The following is a 26294-nucleotide window of genomic DNA, read 5'->3' on the forward strand; positions in this document are numbered from 1 at the left end:
AGGTTTACAATAATAGGATTCAGGGGGGAAAAAAAAAAAGACAGATGGGATTAGAAAATGTTGCAGTGAAGACTCTGGAATGAGATGAGATCACAGCACCAGCCTGTCTTTTGTGGACCTGCACAATGATCCCCGAGCCAGACTGGATTAGGAAACCTCGCGACTAGGGGTTCAGAGAGAGGCTTCCGGTTCCCGGCACTTTGGGGGAGAGAAGGCTGAAACGATGCATCAGATTTACAGCTGCAGTGATGAAAATATAGAAGTTTTCACCACCGTGATCCCTTCCAAGGGTGAGTAAAATTGCCCTTGACGGTTTCCTCACCGCGGCACCTTCTGCCGGAGGTTAAGGACAATCACGTGCTGTTTTACTAGGGCTTATCCTCAGGTCTCTCAAGAGGGGTTGATGCGCTCGCGGCTGTGATGGTATTTGTTATTGTTGTTGTTTCTGAAAAGGAGGTACATGGATAAACATCAGTCATTGAGAAACAATCCATCAAAGGGGTGGGGGGAATGAGGGCAGTTAAATGCTCCCAGTTCCACTTAATTCAGTACTGGTAACCCAATATGCGAATGAAAGTGACAGCAAGCCATTGTTTTAGGAAACAGAGATGAAAACAAAATTCCCAGGGCAGCTAGAAAGATTCTTTCTTCTTCTCCAATGAGCAGGTGGGCTCTGAAATGAGAACCAGCTGGCTCAAAAGTATGATTTCTAACTATGCCATCAGATGTGAGGAGAAATACTCCCGGCAGTGGCCTGAAGTCTAATAAAGTGGTCAAATAATGCCCTGACCCAGGGCTGGCCTCTAACACAGATCCCAGGGCCCCGCTCCCAAACTTCACCTGGAACTAGCATCACCAAAACGTGTGACTCTGTCAGCTCTTGTGCTCGGGGTGAATGGTGTCAAGTCCCAGGGAGGGCTTTGTGTGTGAGCTCAGCGGACAGCAGGTGTCTGGTTACTGGACAGTTCCCTCACCCCCTCCAAAGCTCAGCCCTCTCTCCTGCCCCTCTGTTCTCTCCCCACGGCCCCTGCCTTGCTGGGAGAGCCTGGGACTCTGGCTTAGCCCCGGTCTCATTGTCAGACTTGAATGAAGGGGGCTGGATGTTTGCTGGTGTTGTGACCCCCTGTTCAAACAATCCCTTTCTTCTTCCCGTGTCAGCCACTGACAGGGCCACTGCTGGGGGGTGGGGGTAGGGAGAGACTCAGCCTGGTCACAAAGAGACAGCCAGCAGAACATAAATAAAGCTTTTGACATCCATTGCCACATAGAGAGAGAAAAAAGAGCGAGAAGTCTGCCCACGTGCAGGAGTTGGAACTCTGTCTGGAGACTCTGGAAGTACCTGGAAAGTCAAAGCTCACCCTCTGACCCAGCACTTCCACTTCTGGATACTCTTATTCACAGATGTTCACAGGGGCATTGATTCTAGGAGGGCAAGATTGAAAATAGCTTCAATGTCCTTGAGGAGGGGAGGGGGTAAAATGCGGTGTCATCGTACTATGGAATATTCCACAGTTGTCAACAGGGATGAACCAGATCTATGTGTATGGATACAGATCTCAAAAGCATAATGTTGAGTGGAAAAAAAATAGAAAAGGCTGGATGAAAATTTTATATGTATGATAACAATTACTATATCTGGCAATACAAAACAACTTATGGATACATATTCAGAAAAAGTATGAAAACATAGGCTGGAAAGATACAGAAAAAATTAGTGATCTTACTAGCCCTGGGGAGGAGTGGAAGAAGAATAAGGGGAGAGTAGAAAGGGAATTTAAACTTGCCTAATTTTTTATTTCTTTTACATGAGAAAAAAACAAATTGGAAGCAAATATGAAAATGTTAAATTTTGTCTATTTCCTGTTATTTCTTTCCATTTAACAATTTTTAGAGGAAGAAACAAATCAAAGCTGAATAGCCCCTTTTAATTAAAAACTTATTCAATAATTCAGGAGCAATGTCACACTTCACCTGAATAAAAGCATTTGAAACAGGACCTTTGACTCCATTTGCTTAGCATAGTGGCCAAGAGACTGTGGTCACTTCTACACTGTGTGACTTTGGGCAGTCTACTTCATCTCTCTAGGCCAGAGTTTCTACTTTTGTAAAAGGGAGAACTCGACTTTACTGCCCAGGGTTATTATGGGGTGGGGGGGGGAATTGAAATACAGATAAAACATATAAAGGATCTTGGGGCTCCTGGGTGGCTCAGTTGTTAAGCGTCTGCCTTTGGCTCAGGTCATGATCCCAGGGTCCTTCCTGCTCTCCCACTCCCCCTGCTTGTGTTCCCTCTCTCGCTGAGTCTCTCTCTGTCAAATAAATAAATAAAATCTTTCAAAAAAAAACATATAAGGCATCTAGAACAGTACCCAGCATGTAGTAAGCACCATTAAATACATCACTTACAAAATGATGTCTATTTTTATTCCATATTTAGAGCAATGACTATGTTCAAAGATAAATATTGAATCCTGTATTTCTTTCTTGCCATTTTCATTCATGGCCATCTCCTGGTCATAAACCAAGTATTCATTGGTATTCATGGACATTTCACTGCTCAGGAAGCTGTTCACTAGAAAAGGAGTATTTGCAGCCTTACCTTAGACCGTGAATGGAAGAATTTCACCTCCTCACACTTCCTTTTTTGCCTCATCTTGCTTTCTCCAAAGCTATCAAGCAGAGGGCTTTCAGTGAGAGAAGACAGTGCTAGCTTTCCTTAAGTCACTGCTTATAAGAGAAATGGGTAACTCTTCAATACATCCCCACATTCCTTACCTACAGAAATAGAAGGTGGCTTCATTTTATCTAACAAGGTTATAGTTCTCCTTAGGATGCCCTTTTCCCAATGCTACCATTTAGCATGACAAAAATGGCCAAGACATTTTCTGAGCACAGGTTCAGCAGCATGGACAGTGTGGCCAATGGTTAAGAGGATAGGGCCTTGTTCCACCATCAACTGTGCATCCCCACCAATAAAATAGGGATAATGCAGAGTACCTGGCTCACAGAGTTGCTACGAGGAGTGAATGAGATAAGGCAAGTAAGCCATCACCTGGTGAAGCTCAATGTGAGCTATTATTACCTTTCTATTGTTGTATTATATCCTTCTTTCCAACACACCCATACATATATATATTGGGTTCAACTTAATATTTATATGTATTTTTTAGCTGAGCCATCTTAATGTCTCACAAAAATATGGCAGCAGCAAGTGTTAGACTGTTACTTAAGTATTTTAAAGGCATGGGACATAGATACCAAGTCTATAGCTGAGGACAAGTGTGGGTTTTTACTTTCTGGAGAGAAAGAGAGCCCTTTAAGGGAAAAAAATTCATAGACACAATTCACAGTAAATACAAAAAGTAAAAGCTATGGTTTTACCAAGAAGTTATACCAGAAGTTACTTCCTGAGACACACCAGAGGGGGTTTAATTCTAGGGTGAACAGCACCACAGCATTCAAAATAATTCTCTTGAGGATAAACAACAATGGGGAGGGGTTGGGGAGAGGAATCGGGGAACAGCAGGAGGAAATGGAGAAAACTCCAGAAAGAGAAATCCTAATGGAATGCTATAGGATCTAGAAGTTATCACCTATTCTTTCCACCTGCCTTCAGCTTGCAGAGATGGAGGACAATCATAATAACCACCATTGATTCCTGGGAACCTACTCTTTGCCAGGCACTGGACCAAGGGCTCTATAAAAATTAGTTCGTTTCATCCTTGTCCCAGCCCTCTGAGGTGGGTGCTATTAATCCCCACTGTCTTACAGACGAGGAGAGGAAGGTGTGGAGAGGATGAGTTATTTGCCCAAGTCACGTAAGTGGCAAGTGGTCCAGTTCTGATTCACACTCAAGTGAAGGCAGTCAGGAACCCTCCTAACTAATGTACTGGACGCCAGGTTTCACGGCTGTAGGTGCTCTGCAGAAAATACCATCACCTAGCACTCATCTGATCACTTATCCCATATGTGACAAGGAGTCATCTCAGTTCTAGGCAGGGCAGTGACATGGTAGGATTTCAGTTCAAGTAAATCATTCTAGCGGCAATATGGAAAAGAGATGCCTGAGTATCTCCATTTTCAACAAAATACACACCTTCTTCCAACCAACATTTTTTAATGCTTAATTGATTTTTTAAAGCTTTTTACTGTAGTGAAACATGCATGATATATAATTTACCATTTAAGCATTTTTTAAGTGTACAGCTCTGTGGCATGAGGTCCATTCACATTGTTGTGCAGACATCACCATTATCCATTTCCAGAACTTTCATCATCCCTAACTGAAACTCTATACCTGTTAAATAACAACTCCCCATTCCCTTCTTCCCCCAACCCCTTCATAACCTCTGCTCTACTTTCTGTCTCTGAGTTTAATACTCTAGGTATCTCATATAAGTGAACTCATACAATATTTGTCCTTTTGTGTCCAGCTTATTTCACTTAGCTTAATGTTTTCAAGGTTCATCCATGTTACCGCATGTATCAGAATTTTATTTCTTTTTAAGGCTGAATAATATTCCATTGTGTGTATATACCACATTCTGTTTATCGGCTCATCTGTTAGGGGACATTTGGATTGTTTCCACCATTTGGCTATTGTGAACAATGCTGTTATGAACTTTGGTGCACTCAGCCAAGTAACATCTAAAATTGTAATTACACCCTGCCTATTCTCCCCACTTCCCCTCCTCCTCGCCCCTCCCACTCCAGGTGCAAACCCTCTCTGAGGCTACATCAGCCTCACCCGTGTTCTCTAAAACCATTCCTTTCTCTCTCCTTGCAGTGTCCAGTCCAGCCAGAAGAAGAGTCAAAAGCTCTCAACACCTCTTGACCAAGAATGTAAGGACAACTTCAATTTTGATCCCTTTTATTGGTTTTCATTACAAAAGCAGCATCTAGCTTCTTCACCTCCTCTTCCTGCTCTCAATAGCCAGGAAGTTTTTCTCTATGGCATGTTGGGGCTGCGTGATTTCCTGTCTTCCACTTCAAAATAATTGACAAATGTCCACCAGACAGTGAACAGCCTTGAATTGGACTTTCCTATTCTGCCATTTTCCCCAGACACATAGAGTAAATCTCATTCTCTAAAAAAACTGTGTTCTTATTTAAACAGAGTCCACGATGAGTATAGCATCCCTGACTGAGGTATTCTCCTGTTGTTGGCATTTGTGATGTTCCATTTTTTCACTATTATAAATAGCATCGCAATTAATTTGTACAAAATACTATTCTTCTGGATTAATTCCACAGTAAATTAACAAGTAAAAGGACAAGAATAGTTTCATCTCTCCATCGATCCATTCCTCCATCCAATATTTTCATGCCTACCATGTGTAAGAGACACTATGCTAGATGTGGAGAATAGTGATTTTTTAAAAAAATGATTTCTGCTTACAGCTTTGTCACATATTACCAGGAATTCTAAACAGTTGTCAGGCTTCTAGCAATGCTTTTCCATTTACCTCCAACCTCACTAACATTGACTTTCATTTTTTTTTTACATTATCTTTTGCTACTCTAATAAGCATTTGCATTACCTTAAAATTAGTTTACATGTCATTAGAACCAAAGGATGAGGTAAATTTCTCATTTTACTTACAGATTTCTTTATACAAAAGTTGTCAATCCATCTTTGTACTTTCACTGAAAAGGTTTAACTGCTAATTGTTTCCTCTTGGTTATGCTGGAGTTTCTATTTCTATCACAATTTTTCATGGAACACCATTTTGATTTTCTAAGTATCTCAATTTTTGAAGGCCTCTTCTCCATTAAAAAGAATTTTTTCAGCATCCTGGGAATGAGATGGGGTTTTAGTCATTGTTGTTTTTACAAACATTCCTTTTTTTGATTCCCAAAGTAGTATGTGCCCATTATAAAATTTCAAATACTATGAACATATAAAATATAATATCAGAAAATTCTGGGCGCCTGGGTGGCTCAGTTGGTTAAGCGACTGCCTTCAGCTCAGGTCATGATCCTGGAGTCCCGGGATCTAGTCCCGCATCGGGCTCCCTGCTCAGCAGGGAGTCTGCTTCTCCCTCTGACCCTCCCTGCGTCTCATGTGCTCTCTCTCTCTCTCTCAAATAAATAAATAAAATCTTTAAAAAAAAAAAAAGAAAATTCTAAGAAGCTGTGGAACATAATGGTTAGATATACAGACTTAGAGTCCAACTGCCTGGACTTAAACTCCAGTTCTATCCATTTCTAGCTAGGTAACCTTGAGCAAGTTGCCCACCATACTGGAACTCAACTGCTTTAGTGTTCAAATGGGAAAAATAGGAGCACATATCTCAAGAACCATTGGAGAGCAAATGATTTAATACATGTAAAGTGCTTAGTCCAGAGCCTGACACAAACCAAGCATTCAATTAGTATTGGCTTTTTTTAAGTGAAAATTTCCCATATACTAACATATCATTATTATGCTCCATTGTTTGATAACATATTGTTTTGCAATTTGCTTTTTTCACTAAACTATAAATCTTGAACGTCTTTACATGCCAATTAATACTTATAGATCTACCTCATTCTTTATAAAGGCTGCATACCATGCCATTATATGAATGTACTATAATTTTCTACCCAAATCACATCTGAAGTTTTCTAGATTATTTAACCAAATTCTACTAAAACAATGCTGCAAGCAATATCCTTGAACATATTTTTCATGCTCTTATGCAAATGTTTTTGAGGATAAATTCACAGATATGAAAATGCTTGGTCATCAAATCAACACGTTGTACTCCTTAATGTTATATGGCAATTATATCTCAATTAAAAAAAAGAAAATGTTCAAAGGATAGGAACATTGAAAAAAATTTATAGCCATTACCAAATTCTTAGCAACTGTGTTTTAAAGTACCCTTACCAAAACACCTAAGTCAGTAATGTATGTCATCAATGTTGTTTATCTTTGACAATCTGATGGGTGAAAATATTTTGTTTTAATTTGCATTTCTTTAATTATTAATATCATTCTTCATCTTTTCAGGGATTCTGATATTTTTTTCTCTATAGGTTCCTAACTCATGTCTTTTGTACATTTTTCTGTTGTTGTATGTATTTTTTAATGACTTTTGAGAATATTTTATATTAAGAAAGAAAAGAGGGGTGTCTGGGTGGTGCAGTTAGTTAAGCATCCGACTCTTGATTTCAGCTCAGGTCTTGATCTCAGGGTCATGAGTTCAGGCCCTGGCTTGGGCTCTGTGCTGGGAGTGGAGCCTACTTAAAAGCAAAAAAAAAAAAAAAAAAAGGAAAGAAAAGGGCTTTTAATGGATGGAAAATTTCTTTGTGGTAGGGCAAGAGATTGTTACCTTTCTCCTGGTCCCTGAAAACTTAAGCCCACAGTCTAAAAGAAAAATGCTCCTGACTTTCAAGGAGTGGGTGTTACCAAAAATGGAAAGGGAGGGGCCCCTGGGTGACTCAGTCGTTTAAGCAGGCAACTCTTGATTTCAGCTCAGTTCATTACCTTGGGGTCCTGGAATTGAGGCCCACCTCGGGCTCTGTGCTCAGTGGGGAGGCTGCTTGAGGATTCTTGCTCTCCCTTTCCCGCTGTCCCTTCCCCACTCGCACTCGAGCTCTAAAATAAATAAATCTTTTTAAAAATGGAAAGGGAAGGGGTTGTTTGTGGGTAATTTTCAGTTTAAGGAAAGTTTCACAATAGACTTTTCGGTCAAGGGGCTTGAGTTTGGCATTACTCTAGATTTGAAGGAGCCACAAATCATTCATGACTCCAGAAAGATCCCTTGGGAATTGGGACTATTTAGTTCTACCAAGTTCTTGCCTTGAATTTCTAACCCTAAACAATGTTCCTGTCTGAATCACTCCTAATACCTTTATCTACTGGCTTTATAAGGACAGAACAGTATTTTTTAAGATTTTATTTATTTATTTGCGAGAGAGAATGAGAGACAGAGAGCACAAGAAGGAGGAGGGTCAGAGGGAGAAGCAGACTCCCCGCTGAGCAGGGAGCCCGATGCAGGACTCGATCCCGGGACTCCAGGATCATGACCTGAGCCGAAGGCAGTCGCTTAACCGACTGAGCCACCCAGGCGCCCAAGGACAGAACAGTATTTACAAAAGCTTTTAAAATGGAAACTAAATCACCATACTTTCCAATAGTTAAGTAGGTTCTAGGGAAGAAAATCCTCAGGAGATTTCGAACCTAAATAAAAGAGGAAACTCTCAGTTGTCTGAGATGGCGGTGATGAAGCCACATGGGGATGAGATACACAAAGCAACCAAAATACGGGACACAGCCTTCTGGAAGAGCCACTTGACTTCAGTCAGCACTGTAGAACCATGCTCTCAGGTTTCCTGGGAGTGGAAATTTTTGAGAAAGACAGTTATGTTTATGGCTTATGACTTTCCCTCTCCAAAATATTTTTACTCAGAGAAAAAAAATGACTCAAGTATATGAATACGTATTAAAATTCGCTTTTGATTTAAGAAAAAAATTAGAAGCTGGGTCCTGTCTTCACCGATGCAATCTTTCTCCAGGTGAGACAACTTAATAATGCCCTCTGGCCTTTGAGCTCTCCTCTAAATTTCTCGTTTCCCCTAACAGCCTGACTCATCCTTTGCTTGCAAACCTCAACACCAGCTGTACGGAACATTCAAATTAGAAAAGACAAGAAAGGTCTTAGTCTACCTAAGATGAGGGAAGTGAGTCCTAAAGAAAGAATTGACTCTGATCCGACTGGCTCTTGGCTGCCTTTGAGTTCCCAAGGAAAACATTCATATTTTGTCTAACTGCTTGAATCTACCAATGTTTATGACTTTCTTTGTCCTGAAATTCTTATTTGTGTCTGTTGTCCTTGGGCTACCATGTGGAGTCAGGTTCCCTCCTTTACAAAGATCTCTCATCTCTAAACCATCCTTAGTGCCACAGCATCCCTAGGGTACAGTCAGGGCCCCCCAGGGGCCACTGATTCCCAGCCCCATCATAATGAGCAGCGGTACCACCACCAGGAAAGATGGAGAAATGAGATTGTAAATGTCACATTCTCCCCAGAGTTCAACCTGATCGGGGAGAAATTGGCCTGGAAATTTACTGATTTTTCAAAAGGCACTGAGTGATTGATTGCACTTGAAATTTCTTATCTGGATGTAGGCATTTCTCTGGGTCTTATAAAGAGCACTCACCTAGAAGTCATAAAACCACAACCCTCATCCTGGCTCTGTCCCTTATAACTCTGTGACCCTGAAGACACATGACCTCTCTTGGCCTCAGTTTCCCTATGTGTAAAATTAGGGAGTTGGGCTAGAACATTGCTATGGATCCCATCAGCCCTAAATCATGATGATTCTCCATCACCTAGGTCTCACCTGTCTTTCCAACTCCCTACCAGCCCCCTAGGCTGGCAAACAAACAGAAGTGTGACTTGAAGATGTCAGTGGATGGAATTCTGAGGCTTGAGTGTTAGCCCATGACTTCCATCATTCTAATCAATAACCCGAGACCAGCAGGGGAGCATCAATTTATTGCTCTAGTACATCCCCCCTACTTTCTCGGAAGGCAGTTTGCTGACTAGGAAAGGCAAATCCAACACTAAACCCACCTCTCCCTTCCCTCTCCCCATTCCCTTGTCTTACCTCCGTACTGGGGTGGGGGGCCCGCTAAAGAGCCTGCTCTCAGACCAGCTTTTTCTAAGACCAGCAGCCGCAGCCGCCCCAAACTGTGTCCTAGAGACCAGAAAATAGCCCAGGCTTTCAGAAGTCCACAGCCATCCATTCAGTTGTCTGTTTCCTGGTGTGGGCCCAACCCTCTCCCCCCGGAGCCCTCTCAGAGCTTCTGTTACTGTGGGAAATGAGAACCAAGTACAAGACCAGCTAAGAAAGGGAAATCTTCTGAACTGGGCACCTCTCCTCTTTCCTTTCCTGCTACTGGCATCTTTTGGGTACTGGGGAAGACACCCTGAAGGGGCACTTGGCCCTAAGTCATGATCTGGGAAGTAACCAGCCTCATCCCCATCCCCTGGTCGCTCCTACCTCTAGCAGAGGGCTGAGCAGCTAATGCCTCTTGGCTCTCCCCTTCCCGTTCTCTTCTGCCACCCCACAGTGCAGAGAAGCGATTGCGGAGGTGGAGTTTCCTGTTCCTGAAAAGGAACATTTGCTTCCCTTTCAGAGGAGGAAATGCTGGGTCTCCCTCATGGGCTCCGCAGGCTTTACCTGCTTTACTTTCTCCTTGTACAAAGTAGGTCTGAAAACATACCAGTCTCACTCCTCCTCACTCAGAAGGATGCTGACAGAATGAAAATAAAATCAGAAATACCTGTGATAGCCAAGAGCTCTGTGTCAGTAATGAGGCTCAGGTCTCTCATATTCAACCTGGAGGGTCACATTCCAGGGGAGAGCCCTTAGGCCAAATATTGGGGACTGGGGCTCCGAACAACCATTAACCTAGGAAATTCCAGTATTCTGGGCAACACAGCAGAGCACGGGCCGGGGGAAGGAAGGTAAAGAGGAGAGCGGACTGTTAGTGCTGGGTGGTCAGTGCTGGACCACCCACTGAGCTTGTGCAGGGTGGACCCAGGGCTGCCCCCAGCCCAGCAGAACCACCACCTTCTAATCATACCACAGCTTATAAATGTATCAACACATTGTACACCTTAAACTTACCAAATCATAGGTGTCAGTGATATCTCAATTTAGCTGAGAGGAAAAAGGAATAAATATTTTTAATTATTGGGGGGGGTGGAGTGCCCAGAGGAGAAAAGGTATTAATCCTACATGCTCCTGAATGATCAGCTTTCTCCAAAGGCACAGAATGAATAAATCTGGGCCCTAAAATAGGCTTGAGAGGAGTTATTTCCTAAACCAGATAAGACCAAATTGGGGATATATTAGTTTTCTAAGCAAAGGACTATTTGTGGTAAACTGAAGCAAAGAGTGACAGCTTCTTCTAGTTTCCTCTTTGGGAGACAAGAACTGCTCTCTGATGCTGTAGATAAATATGTGGCTTGAGGAAAGAGTGCAAGCTCTGCGACTAAAACTAAAACAGATGACAGGCATTTGCTCCGCCCCAATACAAGGACACACAAGAATATCTCCTTTCCACGGAACCACTAAGTGTCAAGACTGGGGCATGAACTCAGGTCTGCATGACCACAAATGGAGTTACCTTCTTCATCACGGGCAATCTGAGAGGAAAAAACACACACACAACTGTTTTCACTTGCATTTAATTACTGTTCGACATCTTTTCATGTTTGTGGTGTCATGTTTACCATTTGTATTTCTCTTGTCAATGGCCAGCTGCTGGTTTTTGCCCCATTTTTCTCTTTTCTTCTTCTTTATTGATTTGTAAGAGTTCTATGTACATAGGGATCATTCCTCTTCATATGTAACAAATGTTATATTGAGCCACGTTCAATTCTTGTGTTTTTTTGTTTTTAACATGTATCTTGGATTTGTCTGGTATTTATTTTGGTGTGAGACGTGTGAACACAGATCCATTTCCCCCAGTGACCTGCCATTCATTATAACAGTATTAAAGATCCAAATTTTCTCCATTAAATCAAAATATCACCCCATTATATATATATTTAAAAATTTAGTCTTATTTGTTTCAGCATCCTCCAAAAGCAACACAATTGTTCTATGTGGCCAGGTGAGGGGGATCCATCAGAGGCTAGAGAACAAGAGCTCAGATGGGCCCTCCTACTTGCAGATGCCCCCAGTGCCCAGGACCTGGCACGGAACGTGCCCTCCCAGGGCATCTGATGAAGGAGCAAGCGAATGAGTCGATGCAAACCTCAGAGTAGCTGCCATGTACTATTGGACATTCCAACCAGCTTTAAAGGAGTGAAGAAATTCAGAATGGATGACCCCAACGTCCTGGATATGTATAAAACTATGCAGGATAAGAGCAAAAAACTGCTAAGATTCCCTTCACTACTCTTGGTATTAAGATAAAATACGGTATTATTTGTCTCAAGTTTTTTTACATTTAAATTATTTCAATGATTTAAGTATGTTTATTATAACTTTTAAGGCCCATTTCGGTGGGTCCTGACAAAAGAGGTATTTCCTCTTAATGCACTTCCCAAAATAACTATTCAGCAGGTGATCATTCCTGAAAACACCTTAGCTCTTAGCATTCTGTTTGGTTTTCGGGAATTTCCACTTAGCGAACCACACATAGTGGAGATTCATCTCCCAGCTCCACCTGACACGGATGCTCTGCAAGGTGGAGGGAAATTTGAGCATGTGGGGCTGTACCAGCAGCTTCTTTCTGTTTAAAACCTGGGAATGAGTTGGGCCCCGGGATCCTCTCCCTAGCTCTTCTCTCTGCCAGAGCATTCAAAAGGCTGTCCTCTGTGTGAACGAGGGTGTCTGCTTAGCGCAAAGACCGTAAGACCCTGATTTCCAGAACTGTCATCATTTCAAATAGCCTGTTCTGTTGCCAAACCAGGTCAGGCCCTAGGGCAGGGGACATTTTTGGCCTGATGGCCCAGGCTCCTGACTCTGTGAAGGGACTGCTGGTGAGGAACCCCCCCCCCCCGCCGGGAACCCTCATCATCCTGCACCATGGCGCTATTTGGCATGCTGAGATGAAATAAAACGGTTGCCTGTTGGAGGCCAGTTACCCCAAGTTCTCTCACTGCTGCTAGCATTCGCTGGAGCAAGGAAAACTCCGATAATTCACTGTGGGCCCAAGGTGCGTCTGAAGATCCCGGGAGAGGCACAAGCTGACTGTCCTTCCTCCTCCCGGCAGGTGGTGATCGAGTCAGACCTCTACACGCCGCGGCCCCTGGAGCTGCTGCCGCACCGCAGCGACCGCCGCGACGGCGAGGGCCGCAGGGCGGGCCGGCTGCACAGCGCGCGGCCGCAGGGGCCCCACCTGGCCAAGGCCCCGGCCAGACCCGGTACGTGCGCCCTGGATCGAGTCCCTGGAACCTCCCTTGGCGGGGGGGGGGGCGGTGACGCGCTCAGAGCAACAGCCGCAGGGTCCGCGGCCTGCCTTGTCTTTTCCAACAACCTCGCGGGCGTCCTCCATCACGCCAGGTGAGCGCAGCACCTGTGGCGTGGGGCGTGCGCGCCCCCGCCCCCTCCCTCCCCCCCTCTCCCCGCCCCTCCTCTTCTCGGCGCGGGCCGTTCCTGCTCCGAGTGCACCTGCTCTCGGGCCCCACCTACAGAGCAACACTTTAAAACACCTAACTGAAAAACACTCCTGGGCGAGCACAAATGCTTTTACCTGCCTTCTTGCTCCCCCAGGAAGCCCTGCTGGGTTCCCGAGATGAAAATCATAATGTTCCGGGGCGGGGGGGAGAGAAAAAACTAGTGTAGACATGACTCATGAAGAAACAGAAGCTTACCTTATTTATTTCACAGGCTGTGTATGTAATTATACGGGCTCTTCATAAACTGCCAACTTAAGATCTCACCATTGTAAATGTGAATGGCTTAGGGCTATTTGAACAATCTCTAAAAAGAATTTAGGGACAAATTTGTTTTGAAAACTGGAAACATTATAGACTTACCTTCAGCACTATTTTTAAAAATGGCCTCCACCCCAAGCAGTTCAACGGGAATCTGCGCCTAGCCCACTGAAGTCTGTGGTGGTATTTTGCCTTTAATTGCTGGTTTAGGTTATTTCTGTTATGTCCACAGCCTAAAGTAATTCCTATTTTAACTCCAAAAATGCACAATAGAAAGTCTGGGATGTCCTTCTCAAGGCATTCAGCTGTCAACAACTTTGTATGTTGTAAGAACTGAAATTATACTTCACCGAGTGTGAAGTATATCTATCCATCTTCTCTCCTTTAGAGATGCTCGACTGGATCCCTAAGGTTTCTTTGATCAGTAACACCCCGATCCTGTTTTTATGATCTGATGTATAATAACGCATAAATCAAGCGATACTCTCTAGCTAAGTGATTACATATACACATATGTAGAGTGAAAGCATTAGGAAAACCACAATCTGCCTTGCAAATTACGAGGAGATAAATTTTTCTCTGTGTCTATATATAGGTGGGTGGGTGCATGTGTGTGTAGAAAGAGAAAAAGAGTATCTTCGCTACAAAATCATAAAATGGATTTACAGCCATGTTTTTCAAAATTTAATGTGCAAACGAATCACCTGGGAATCTTGTTTTCATGCAGAGTCTAATTCTGTAGGACTAAGTAGGGCCCCAGATGATATTGATGATGTTGGTCTGAGAACAATATACTGATTAGCAAGGATTTAGAGACGGTCAAATGGGTTCTCACAGTGGGGTCCCCAGAGCAGCAGAATCACCTGGGAACTTACTGGAAATGTAAATTTTGGGTCCCACCTGAGACCTACTGAAGCAAATTCTGGGGTGGGGCCCAGCAATCTCTGCTTTAACCAGCCCCCCAGGTGATTCTAAGGCACACTGAAGGTGGCAGAGCCCTGATCTGCAGCACCCCGTGCCCATTTACAGAAAAGGAAACTGAAAGCATAGAAGCTGTTTGACCCAAAGTCACACTGCTTATTAGCAACAGAACTGAAATTAAATCTTAGTTCTTCTAATTTCCTAGCCAATGCCTCTATCCCCCGCCCCCAGAGAGTAATTTCTTCCCAACCATCTAGTTTTAGGGGCCACTTTCCTAAGTAGCTTGTGGAAGCCTGACTGTCCAAGTCAGTCTTTTATTCTATAAGAGAACACTAAGTAATGAAATGGAGAGAATCTGCCCCACATGTGACAGTCAGCTCATGCAGGGAATGTGCTAGTCAGGTTTAAAAAAAAAAAATTGAGCTGGGCATTGATTCAATTCCTTCAGCTCTCCCAATCTGATAGATTCCAGAGGGAGGTTGGGGGAGACGGAGGGTTTCTGAGTCAAAGCCAGACCCAGGGCTTTCCGTGGGAAAGGCTCGGGCACTGAGTCTTCCATCCTCCCATCAGAAGGACGTGTGTCTCCAGGGATCTCAGATCTGGGGGCTTGCTTCTTTTCTGAGCTGTAGGAGAAGGCTCCTGGATGATGTAGCCTTCTCATGTGGGAGAAAGATTCTCTGAGGAATCTTGGAAATTGCAGGGACTCTGAAGGCAGAGACCCAGCTGAGAAACTCTCTCACCATGAGGCCCTGGGTAGGTGAGCCTCAAATGCCTGGAATGGGGACAACCATCCCCTGAGCCCTGGAGAATTGGCTGCCTATGGAATGTCTCCACCAAGATGTCCTCAGGCACCTCAGAATCAGCTTGTTCAAGTGGAATGCGTCCTCCTTCAAACCTGTTTTCCTTTCTCAGCTGGGATGTTTCCCTTAACACCCCCTTGTCCTCCCCAACCCCACTCCACCCACCACGTCACATATTAAACACTGACAATGTCAACTCCTGGATATGTCTCATCTCTCCCTCTTGGTACCTACCTCAGGCTACCTGGGCGCAGACCCCCTTCATCTCTGGTGTGTAATATCCAACTCTGGCCCTCAGCCACCAGTCCCTCTTCCCTCTACAAGGCTACCAGAGGGGACTGTCTAAAGCAGAAATCTGCCTCTGCCATCCTTCTGCTTCAGTGTCCCTCCTACCCCCACCGCCCTCCAGACTATGTTCAAGGCCCTCCAGAATCCATTCTCTGCTGAACCTCCAGGGCACACTCCTGTCCCCGCCCATCCATACACACAGAAATCCTGAGCTGCAGTGCAATTCTGTGACTGCTCCATTATATTCTGTTTCCCGGAACTTCCCTGACCCTGTTCCTTCTGCAGATTGTCCTGTCTCTACCTGGCAAATACCTCCCAGATTGGGTTAGGGTGTCCCTCAGTCACATTTCTCCAGCCCTGAAAGACCCCCAAAGCAGTTTGCCATTCCCTAGATCATCCTTACCTGGCTTCCTCTAACTGTTCTCCAAAGCCTCGATTTCCTCATCTGGAAAGTGGGGACTATTATATTTACCTAGCAGGGTTATGGTAAGGGTTAAATGAGATAATGTTTATGCGTTTTATACTCAGCACAGTGCCTGACACAGTAAATACTCAAAACTATGAGCTGCTATGATTATTTATGCCAGAGCACTGTACGTTATGATTTAATCTTGGTAGTCTTGTAACTGCATTTTATTGCCTTTGAAATGTTTTCTTCCTTGGGTTGGGGAGTGTTTTATCTCTATTTGCTGTAGTGTGATAGGATGGGGCTTGTTCTGGAATGTCTGCCCAAGGAGAGGACTGTATTGAAAGCCAACTTTCCCCTACCTGTTGCCAGCTCCCTCAGCTCAACACCTGCATTCTCAGAAGCTGCAGACTTCAGGGTAGAGATAACTCAGAAGTAGGTCGGGCTTCAGGAATAAAGGCATAGCAAGAAGGTTCTCACGTTAAGTCCCGTGTAGCCAATGTCTCAGGACTCAGATAATCTCCAACCCTCACACATCATGACGCTGTGCTTCCCACCGCAGGCGGGCTTCTCTGCTCATTTCCACAGAGGAGTGTCCAGGATCAGCAAGCAAAACCGATCCCAGCAGTAGAGACTTAACTCCTGATAACCTCTTGTGATGTGGCACCTTAGGAAGGAAGGACAAGCCAAGGGCGCATTCTCTGAGCACCTACGGCCTACAGACACAGCACTAAATGCTTCCACACACAGGATCTTATTAGACCTTAGTTCTACCCTCCCCGCCTACCCCACGCCTGGAAGAGTGCCAGGGGTACAGCTGACCCACCCGACAGTTTCCCCATTGCCTGACCCTACTGCCTGATTTTGCTGCTTGGCACAAAGGCCTTTAGAAATTCCCAGCTTGTGGTTGATCAGCTAATGAGATCACTGATGCAGAAGCGGGGGGAAGTAGAACACAGAGTACCACTGAGTAATGCTTTCTCTGTTCAACCTTGCAGTGGGGAGTTCAGAACCCAAATCATCAAATCTGTGTGGGAATCGAGCATATGGCAAGTCTTTGGTAAGTAAAATAAGCCTGGTTAGTTCTATCTGTTGTGCTTTAAACTTCTCGCCCTGTTCTTTGTTTCAGGCCCGAGGATTATCAGAAAAGCCTACCTGAGGGTGCTTTGCTCCTAAAGTCTATCAGCTCACAGCACACCACTGGGTGGTGTTCTCTTTCTTGCCAGAAATTCAGCTCTTAGGCAAACAGAAGGTATTGCCTAGAGGACGTCTCAAACACGGGGGAAAAGAAGTGGTTTCTGTGGTAGGCATGTGTCAGGTGGAAACACCTAATTCCCAGGGGCAGCTATGGGGGTAAAGAGCTGCAAGGGTCTTAAACGTTGTGAAAACACAAAACACCAGGCATCTCTGGTCAAGGGTCTCTGGAGGCAGACTCTGAGATGCGGGGTAGGGGCTTTGAGCTGTGTATTAGGGATCAGTACCCGCGACAGGAGAAGAGAGGTCGGCTTGCGCAGAGGCTGAAGTGCCATGCGCACCGGATACCTCCTGGTGGGAGCTCTGGGGCCAGTGCTACCCATCGCCTTGTCCTGAGTTGGGCCCAAATGGTCAGACCTTTGTTTCCTCCTCGCTCCATCATGGTATGTGGCCTGCCCCACTGGTGGCAGCTTTTCCTTCCCTGAAGGGCGATCAGGAGGTGCACATCCAGATCTAGCTCAGGGTCACTCTGGAAAAAAAAAACCTCCTGCATCATCTTCTGGGCGTGTATGTGGGTACCCTCTGGGCTGGCACAGTAGGGGCGGAATCGTGGCTAGAGGTGAGGTCAGCTCAGGTATCCTGGGCTCCGTGAGCAGCAGCTCTCCAGATTGGTGGATCGTGCCACGTGAGGACTAGAAAAGACCCTGGAGATTATGTGGGCCAGCCCCCTCATCCTTCTGGAACAAATTGGACAGTGAGCCCTTCACTCCCCGTCTGAGCAAAAAATCTAATCCACATACCTCACTTAGGTCATCCCTGTAGGTAGGAGAACCACACAAAGGGCAGGGATGGGCCAAGCTGTTTTATCAGGAGCCCCCTGCCCCAACCTAGTACTCGAGAGAAACTGAGGGAGGCTGGGCCATTGCCACAGATTGTCAGGCTGTGACAGCTCAAAGAGCTGCCCTCAGCTGAGGCTGGAGGAAGACCAAGGTTAGGGGGAAGAGGGTGGCTCACAGCCTTGGACTACCTGCCCCAAACCCCTGGGCTGGGCTCACACAGTACCTTTGGCGGAGAGGTACCTGCATCTGGGAGGCCAGAATGAACTGGGTTGGGATAGGGTGGTCATGGGGACCCAGTGACAAAGAGGCAGCACAACTGACTCTTTCCCCTGAGGGTCCTGCAGCTCATCAGAGGCCCCTTATCCCAGGGTGGGAGAATGATTCAGAGCTTGCACAACTAATTCTGATTCAATGCTGACGTGCACTGGAGGAGAACTAAGGACTCTGGAGAAGGAGAGGCGGGTCTATGTTCCCGGGGCTGGACTGTTGGCACGGTGGGGAGGGAGAGCTCCCGAGAGGCCACAAGGTGGCACAGTAACTCTGTCCACAAACTTTGGCCAGCTAGGGAGAGAAGGGGACAGTTAATCATGATGTCCTCCACCTGGAATTTCCCAGCCATTCCAGGAATGTGGTGACCCTAAGCCTTCAATGGGGTTGGGGTGAAGGAACAAAGCATAGCATATGCCCACTGACTAAGCAAATTCTGGATTTAGCCCTTGTTAGGCCGTCAGTTACTTTTCCATTCAGCACATGCTTCTTGAGCACTCACCATCTCCTTTAGGAGGGCTGCAGAGGGCCACCAAAGGGATTAAGTGCCAGACCCTGACACACACCATGTCACCTTTCTGAGGACTGGGAGACTAGACAAACATATGAAACAAGAAGAGAACCATAGAAAGAACTGGTGAACATATCACATAGGTACTCAGTACTGTGGGACATGGGGCATAAGGGCAGAGAGAAATCAACTTAGGCCACCAGCCTGAGGAAGGGCTTCTGGGAAGAAGTGGCCTTGAATGGCAGGCAGAGATGAGGCTCCATCCAGAGGGTGAAGGAAAAGCCGAGGCACGAGGCAGCGCTGTGCATGCGCATGAGGAAAGGGTTCGTTGTGCATGGGAATCAGCGTGAGCAAGAGGAGAGGCCAGGCCAGCCCCGCTGGGATGGGAGCTGTCACAGTACCCATGGGGAATAACAGAGCTGTGTAGATGAGGGGGAGCCGGGTTCTGAGGAGCCTGTGCTTCCAGAGTTGGCATCAGTCTGGCCTGCTGTGGGGAAGCGCTGTAAATCCATGGGGGAGCTGAGATTAGTGGTGGGTCTGGTCCGAAGCAAGGAGGTCCCGGGTGACTGGACCCGAAGGCTGCAGCAGAGGAAATGGGGAGGATGGCACTGACCGAGGCAGTCTTTCAAAGCACAAATCTGCAGGATTTGACAACAAAGTGGACACAGGCAGTTGGGGGGGCGGGCGGTGCACAGAGTTGTCAGGTAAGATTGAGTTGTGCTCTCAAGTTCTCTGGGTCGGTGGTTCTCAAAGTGGGGTCCTGGGATAGGCAGCACCCAGGAACTTATTAGAAATGCAGACTCTCCGGCTCACATCAGACCTACTGAATCAGAAACTATGGTAGGCCCCGCACGGTGTTCACAAGCCCGGCAGGGGAGTGTTAATGCCTGCCAAAGTGTGAGGACTATCGTCCTGGGTGGTGGATCGAAGGGGTCATCCCTCTTTCAACTGGCTCCAGTCAGTGCCTGAGTTGGGACCATGGCCACATCCTCCCCTTCCCTTCCCCTTCTGCAATACCCAGATTCCTCCGGTGGCCCGGATCTCAGTGAAAGCCCCCGGCGTGCTGGAGGCGGTGGCCACGGGCTCGGAGAACGGAGCTGTTCTGACAAGAGGGTAAGTGCCCTGTCCCCCACCCTCCCCGCCCGCTGGCTGCCGGCAGGGCTCCCCACGCACTCTTGGTCCCGCCACAGAAGAGTAACAGGTGGCCTGGCTTACAGACTCTCAAGATGCTAACACAAAATCCATGCCAGCTTTAAATTACCTTTTAATGAGGGCAATAATCCTGGGTCTCTGTAGCGCCTCATCAACTGTTTCCCTAGGATTAAGCTGAAGTGTTTTTGATGGTTTCCACTTCATTAACAGCACTTTTTAGACTTGGAGAAGTGTCATTCGGGAGGGTTTTTGGTTAATTAGATAAATGTAACCACAGGTCATATTGAGAGCCTCCTGGTAGGCACAGTGGTGTCAGAAATGCCTCGTGAATTAGGTGAAGGGCCCCTGCCCAAAGGTAAAGAAATAAGTGAGATACAAAAGTTTCAAACCAAATGTATAACCCCCACGTTACTGTTAACTCTGATCCAGAACCAGCAGCTAGACTAGCAGAAGTAGACAGTCCCCTCCCCTACCCCCAGCAATTCCCCCACGACCTTCCAGGCTGCACTAGAAGATGACAAGCGGGTGTCTGAAACTCAAGTCAGTATGCACATTTATGCCCCCGCCACCATCGTCCATACTGCACACAGTAGAAAAGGGGCTTAGGGGGTGATGAAGGGTGTGGGCTCTTGACTCCCAGCTGCTTGCTGGCCCAGCGCCACCACTAACCTGCTATGACCTCCATGCCCTCACTTATTTCCAAACAAAAACAAAAAATGGGGATGATCATAATACCCCTCTTGAGAGATTATTATGAGAACGGAATGGGACGATATGTGAAGAACTTAGCACAAACTGTGGCTGTTATATTTCAAGAAACCCACAGTCTAGCAGTTGGAAAGACACATCCTTGGGAGCATGTGAGATGTGCACACCAGAGGGACCGTGGGCTGCAATATCAACCCAAGTGTCCACACCTTGGAAGCTTAGACTCTAAGGAAGAAGAGACCAATGTGAAGCTCTTGTAGATAAAAGAAAATCATCTAGAAAGAATTATAAAAACCAAGTCACTCAATGTACTGGGACCTAATTGGAGAAAAGTCAGAAAGGCATGTGGATTGTTTGAAGGTCTAGTGGCAAATGGTCCTGAGCAGCAGTAGCTGTTGCTGAAGGCTGGAGTAAGCCCACAACTTACTGAGTGGCACAGACCAACCTTTCTGTTCCATATAGCTTTGTCCAGAGGGTTCTCCACGGTTCCTTTCTCTCTGAGCTCAGAAATTCTCATTTCCATGTGTTCCTGGAGGCTGGCTCTTGAAAAGTTAGGCCATTTCTTTCACCTAGGGAGAGGAAGTTGAGGATGCACCCCCAGGGCTCAGGCTCTTTCTATAGCTTTACGCTTTGGGAAGCTTGCCCTTTCCATCAAGATTGTTGGTCTAGAAGTGGGAGGGGTGGGAAAGGAGAACTTGGGACAAGAGCAGAACTTGAGATCCATGAACCACTGTGCCCAGAGCCACCTCCTTCCCTCACCCCATGTGAAGATCCCCCGAAAGAGTCATCCGTATGTGCGTCCCAACAGTGACCCTCCATCCTGGTCACAGAGCAGAGGAGAAATAAGAGCTCGGTCTACTCCTTGAGGGCAAAAATTAAAAGTTTGGCTCTGTGAAATGACTGTCCTCCCTCCCTACCCCTGGCTTTTCTTTAGATCCAGACATCTCAAGAAGATGACGGAAGAGTATCCGACCCTTCCCCAGGGAGCAGAAGCCTCCCTACCACTGACAGGAAGCGCTTCCTGCGGTGTCCCTAGCATCCTCCGGAAAATGTGGACAAGGCACAAGAAGAAGTCTGAATATGTGGGAGCTACCAACAGTGCCTTTGAGGCTGACTAAAGGTGACCCTCCCCAGGTGTCCTGAGTTGGCCAAAGTTCACTGCATACGGGGGAGAAAACTTCCAGATTGGAACTGAGCCACATTCACCTCTGCTAGTAGCTGGTCCAAACATATCACCATCTCTTACTAACCAATAGCCCTGGTTTAGGGTACAAGCAAGGAACTCCCCTGGAAGGCAAAAGAAAAGTGTGCCTTCTTAGAATCAAGAAAGCCATTGGCCTGAAAGTGGCTTTGGGAGGTCATAGAGTTTATATCCCTATCTTTAAGCAAAACCACACCACAATCAAACCTTCCCAACCCATTTTAAAGACCTCCAAGGAAGGAAGCAGGCAATCCCTCAGTCTTCCTTGTGAGTTGTTCTAATGTGTGTGATTTCTGGTATAAATATAAGAGCTTGATGTTTGAGGCACTTGTAAACACCGTGGTTCTTAACTATTCCTCTTACCACATTTATTTCATCTTGACAAAGTACAATTTTTAATGACAAAGTACTATATATTTACTTATAGTTCTAATATCCATTTGACAGTATTGTCAAGATCAGTATTGACCATTTGGCATGATTGCATGAATTCTCTATTCTTTTACATGCAGCTTTTCTATAGAGAAACATGATTAAAAATTAAATGTTGAATGCTAATGTTTTCGGAAGTGGCAGAGTCTAGTGAAATTAATAATACCTTGCACTGGCAAAATGATTTTAACTTTTGAAAGTGCTTTCCCATACATTATCCCTGTTAAAGAAAGCACAATTATTCCCAGTCTACAGATGGGGAAGCCAAGGCCTTACGAGAGACAGTTAGTGGAACTGGATACTAGGGCCTCGAGTCCACCAGACACATTGCTTTGCTTATTTTAGCAACTGATTTGAGGAAGGTTTTGAGGGGTAGGAGTATGTCTCTGGGGGCAATGTTTGAAAGGAAAAATGTGATAAAGTTGGAAAAAGTAAGTGATTTAAATGCAATACATCATTAAGTATTGGGTTGAACTTGAAGAAATTGCCATCTCTGTAGGTCAGAAACAACTGATCAATTTCACATGGTTCAACCTAATATATAACATTGTGCTTTCCTTCTTTTAATGGAAATGTCATCATCAATCCCATTGTTAACATCGATAGACTTATGATGATAATATGATAACGACAGCTCTCATCTCTTAAATGCCTACCGTGTGTCAGACATGACACTGAGCACTTTACGTCCGTTCTCCCTGTCTAACAACTCTGAGTTAGGTGTCCTTCTCCGTTTCATAGACGACAGTTTAAAGCAGTTAAACGATTAGTCTCGAGGTGCCTGACTCACATGGGTGTCAGGCTTCAGTGCCTGCTGTTTGTATCTATTCCTTCACACAGAACAGCTCAGAACATAGAGAAGGATCAAGGTTAGTAAATAATGTTCACCTCAAATGCTAAACACAGACGATTGGCAGAGGCCGCCCAGAGTGCTGTGTGGAGGCGGAGTCTGAGACGCAGGCGTGCAGTGGTCAGTTAGGAATGCCGACCTGTGGAGGCCATTAGTGATACATGTCCTGCGTATCTGTCATCCGTAGCCTCAACTCTGCCCCCAGAAGGCTGGTGTTCTAATTCAGAAGCTTAAATTAATCCAACCCATTTAGCAAAATCAGACACTCCATGGTGAAAGTTAGTCTAAGACTCGGCTGGAAACTGCCACGTCTTGGTACAATGAAGAGTTTGGCCACGTTACCAGTCTCAACCGTTATTCATAGGCTACCACTCTGTCGCCTTTTGCTAAGTTACCTGTTTCCACGTCTCCAGGTGAACTGTAAGGAGGCATGGAGGGATAAGAGGCCTGGGCTTCTGGGCCTTCACCTTGCTGATCCCTGCCCTTCAGTCATTGTTTTAGATGCTCAGCACCCAATCCTCACGATGGAACATGATTTGGGGATTTGGGCATCAAGTGCTCTTTCGATGAGGGCCTAGTCTCAACAGACTCATAGTCTTGCACAGTATAGATAATGCGGCCTGGAGCACAGTTAGGGAACAAGCAGGTGATTTATGCTGGACCTATATCAATCAGAGTATCCTAAAACTATTTATTTCAACTTATTCAGTCTATAGCTGATGTCCTCCATTTGTATGTGGCACCTGGAGATTTCTGTAGGATGCAACTAACTTATTTATTTTTAATTTAAATATTTCATGATGAAGTGTTTGCCTTGCATAGAATGTTTTAACTGACCAGTTCAAATAAAAATAAAGTATGCTTTGTTTGTAACATCAATAAACCACCACAAGAGTATGAGGCTCCCTCATTGAATGAGAGAAGGCTTTCACCAAGGGAAAGAATTATGAATCTGGACCTCACTGTTCCTTTACCTAAATGAAAAGGATTGTGAGAAAGAATCCAGGATGTTCTTTCCGTCCTAAGGCAGTGTCTGGTTTTGATATTACGGGCCCTGCCCAACAGTCAACACCAGGGCCATTTCTGACGGGGCTCGGCCTGGCATGACCTGTCCTCTCGGGGCTCATCCTCCTCCCTGATGCCCACCCCTCAGTCCCCACCACAAATCCCAGGGGGCCCAGTGGCCATCCCAGCCTGCTGGCCTGTCTCCCCTGAGGCCAGGGAAGACAGAGCTTTTCTCCTCTGTGCCCACCTCATGTTCAGCCTCCCTGGAGACTGGCCCTGTGACTCACATTACAGCCACTTGCAGAAGGGCGCCAAGGCTAGCTCAGACTGCTGTCCAGGATGACGGAGCCTGGAGCCTTCTCGCGCCAGAGGCAACAGGGTTTCCAGGACATTTAGGGTAATGAAATCGCCTCTGTTAGGACCAAGTCCGGTCAAATATTTCAGTTCTGACTTGTGTGCTCTCTGGCAGTCCTCCCCCCCGCAAAGGCCTGAGTCGCCTTCAGCGCAGGCAGATGGGCAGTGGGTAGGCTGAGCCGCGGCTGCCAGAGCCCAATTTCAAAAGGAATCATGTGACATGTTGTCTCTGACTCTAAATTGGCAGAGATCTAGGGACAAGCAAGGAAAAACACAAGAAGATAACTCTCCCAAGGATTCTAATCCTCAGGAATTGCATTTCTTTTTTAATATAAGAAATGTCAGCCTCTGTTGAGAGGTTTGTGGTGAATGCATCGCCAACGTGCACGGGAAGAAAGATTTCGTTTTGCACACAGGCCATGTGCCTAGAAAAAAGCCTTTTATTTGGGGGGGTCTCTTGGGTCACCCTGGACTTGGGGCAAGGCTCGCACCTATTAATATCCTTTGTGGGGAGGGAGCATATAGTTTGGGGAAAGGCATGTGCTCTCAAAGAGAGCGGCAGCAGAAGAAACCTGACCCGGGGCTTGCTCATGGACAGGGCAGCTGGGCCTGTGCCAGCCTGGTTCCTAGCCCCTAGCTGGGGTCACTGGGAAAACCCAGTAGAGAGGCTCGTACCACTTCACATCATAAGCCCTTCCCACACTGCTGCCAGTCCTGGAGGCCTGGGCAGGGCCACTGGTGCACAAGTTGCCATGAGGCTCAACTCCCCCCCCAGGGGGCAAGCAGCTAGGCCTTTGCCTGATGGCCTAAGAAGGGTCTGTGCTTTTCCAGGAAGAACAGGGCAAGGGGTGGGCCAGGAATCTGAATCCTGCCAAGCCCCAAATAGCGGGATGGGGGGGTACCTGGAATTCTAGGCAAGTGCTGATTAACATTTCAGACTCCATCCCCAGAAGAGCAAATTGAGTTTCCTACTCTTTGACCACCTGGGCCCCAGCATTCTTCAGGGAGAGGCCCTACTTCAACAAGCACCAGCTTGTTGCTCACGTCACAACCCACAGAGCTCAGGAGGCTACCCAGCCTGGCAATTGCAGGCAGTGGGGGGCAGGCCTCAGTGGCTAATCAGCAGCCCCTGATGAACAAGAGCACAGCTAGTTCTAAAATGAAATGCCACAGCTAGTGCTCCAAATGGGATCACATTCTCTGGGGGACAATATCCACATGCAGGGCAAGAGGCAACGCAAACCATGAAAATGATTTCTCTGTTTCGCTCAGGGCTAGTCCTGGCCACAGCCAACCTGTGTTGAGGGCAGGCTTATTCCCCGTTTCTCAATGTCTGCCCACCCCCACCCTCTTTCATCTTCCCAGTCAGCATCAACACACACACACATACCTTTTCCTTCTGTTTGTTTCCCCACCCCCGGCTCCCTGACATCTGGTGGGGTCTGAGCCCTCAGTGGTGCCCTCGGCCTGCTCAGAGCCCCCACCTCCTCTATCTCACAAAGGGCCTCCCACCTTGGGTACTCCATGCCCTGAACTTCTCCAACTGCCAGAAGCTCACTGGCTGTGAGAGCTTGAGAAGCTGTTGAATGTCATGGAGATTCAATTTCCTCCATCGTTGAACAGAAAATGTAGTATCTTCTTCCACATGTCCTAGAAAAGATTAAACAAGACAACTGACATTAATATACAATGGTGTGGGGCGCCTGGGTGGCTCAGTTGGTTGGGCGACTGCCTTCGGCTCGGGTCATGATCCTGGAGTCCCGGGATCGAGTCCCGCATCGGGCTCCCTGCTCGGCGGGGAGCCTGCTTCTGCCTCTGACCCTCCCCCCTCTCATGTGCTCTCTCATTCTCTCTCTCTCAGGAAAATAAATAAAATCTTTAAAAATATATATATATATATATACAATGGTGTGCACAAGTATGGTGGTGCATGTGTGGAAATGTCCAAGTGCTTTGGCACTAGCTGGCAATGGCCGATGCC

At 46.3% G+C, this 26294-nt stretch overlaps 1 protein-coding gene across 1 annotated transcript; it reads left to right on the forward strand.

Annotated features, from left to right (window-relative positions):
- Positions 1-223: 223 nt before the first annotated feature.
- On the forward strand, positions 224-21589 carry VXN (vexin). The gene is made up of 6 exons (XM_021688260.1): positions 224-290; positions 4787-4842; positions 12722-12872; positions 16799-16860; positions 19633-19724; positions 21406-21589. The coding sequence occupies exons 1-6, from the start codon at positions 224-226 to the stop codon at positions 21587-21589; spliced, it is 612 nt and encodes a 203-aa protein (XP_021543935.1).
- Positions 21590-26294: the final 4705 nt, after the last annotated feature.

This window comes from Neomonachus schauinslandi, chromosome 4 (genome assembly GCF_002201575.2).
Source record: "Neomonachus schauinslandi chromosome 4, ASM220157v2, whole genome shotgun sequence".
Taxonomy (NCBI): domain Eukaryota; kingdom Metazoa; phylum Chordata; class Mammalia; order Carnivora; family Phocidae; genus Neomonachus; species Neomonachus schauinslandi.

What these genes read in the sequence shown, in the direction of transcription:
- VXN (XM_021688260.1), top strand. Translation starts at nt 224, where the DNA reads ATGCATCAGATTTACAGCTGCAGTGATGAAAATATAGAAGTTTTCACC. An exon ending in CACCGTGATCCCTTCCAAGG is followed by an intron (nt 291 to 4,786) that starts GTGAGTAAAATT and finishes CTCTCCTTGCAG; the next exon opens with TGTCCAGTCCAGCCAGAAGA. An exon ending in CAAGGCCCCGGCCAGACCCG is followed by an intron (nt 12,873 to 16,798) that starts GTACGTGCGCCC and finishes TCAACCTTGCAG; the next exon opens with TGGGGAGTTCAGAACCCAAA.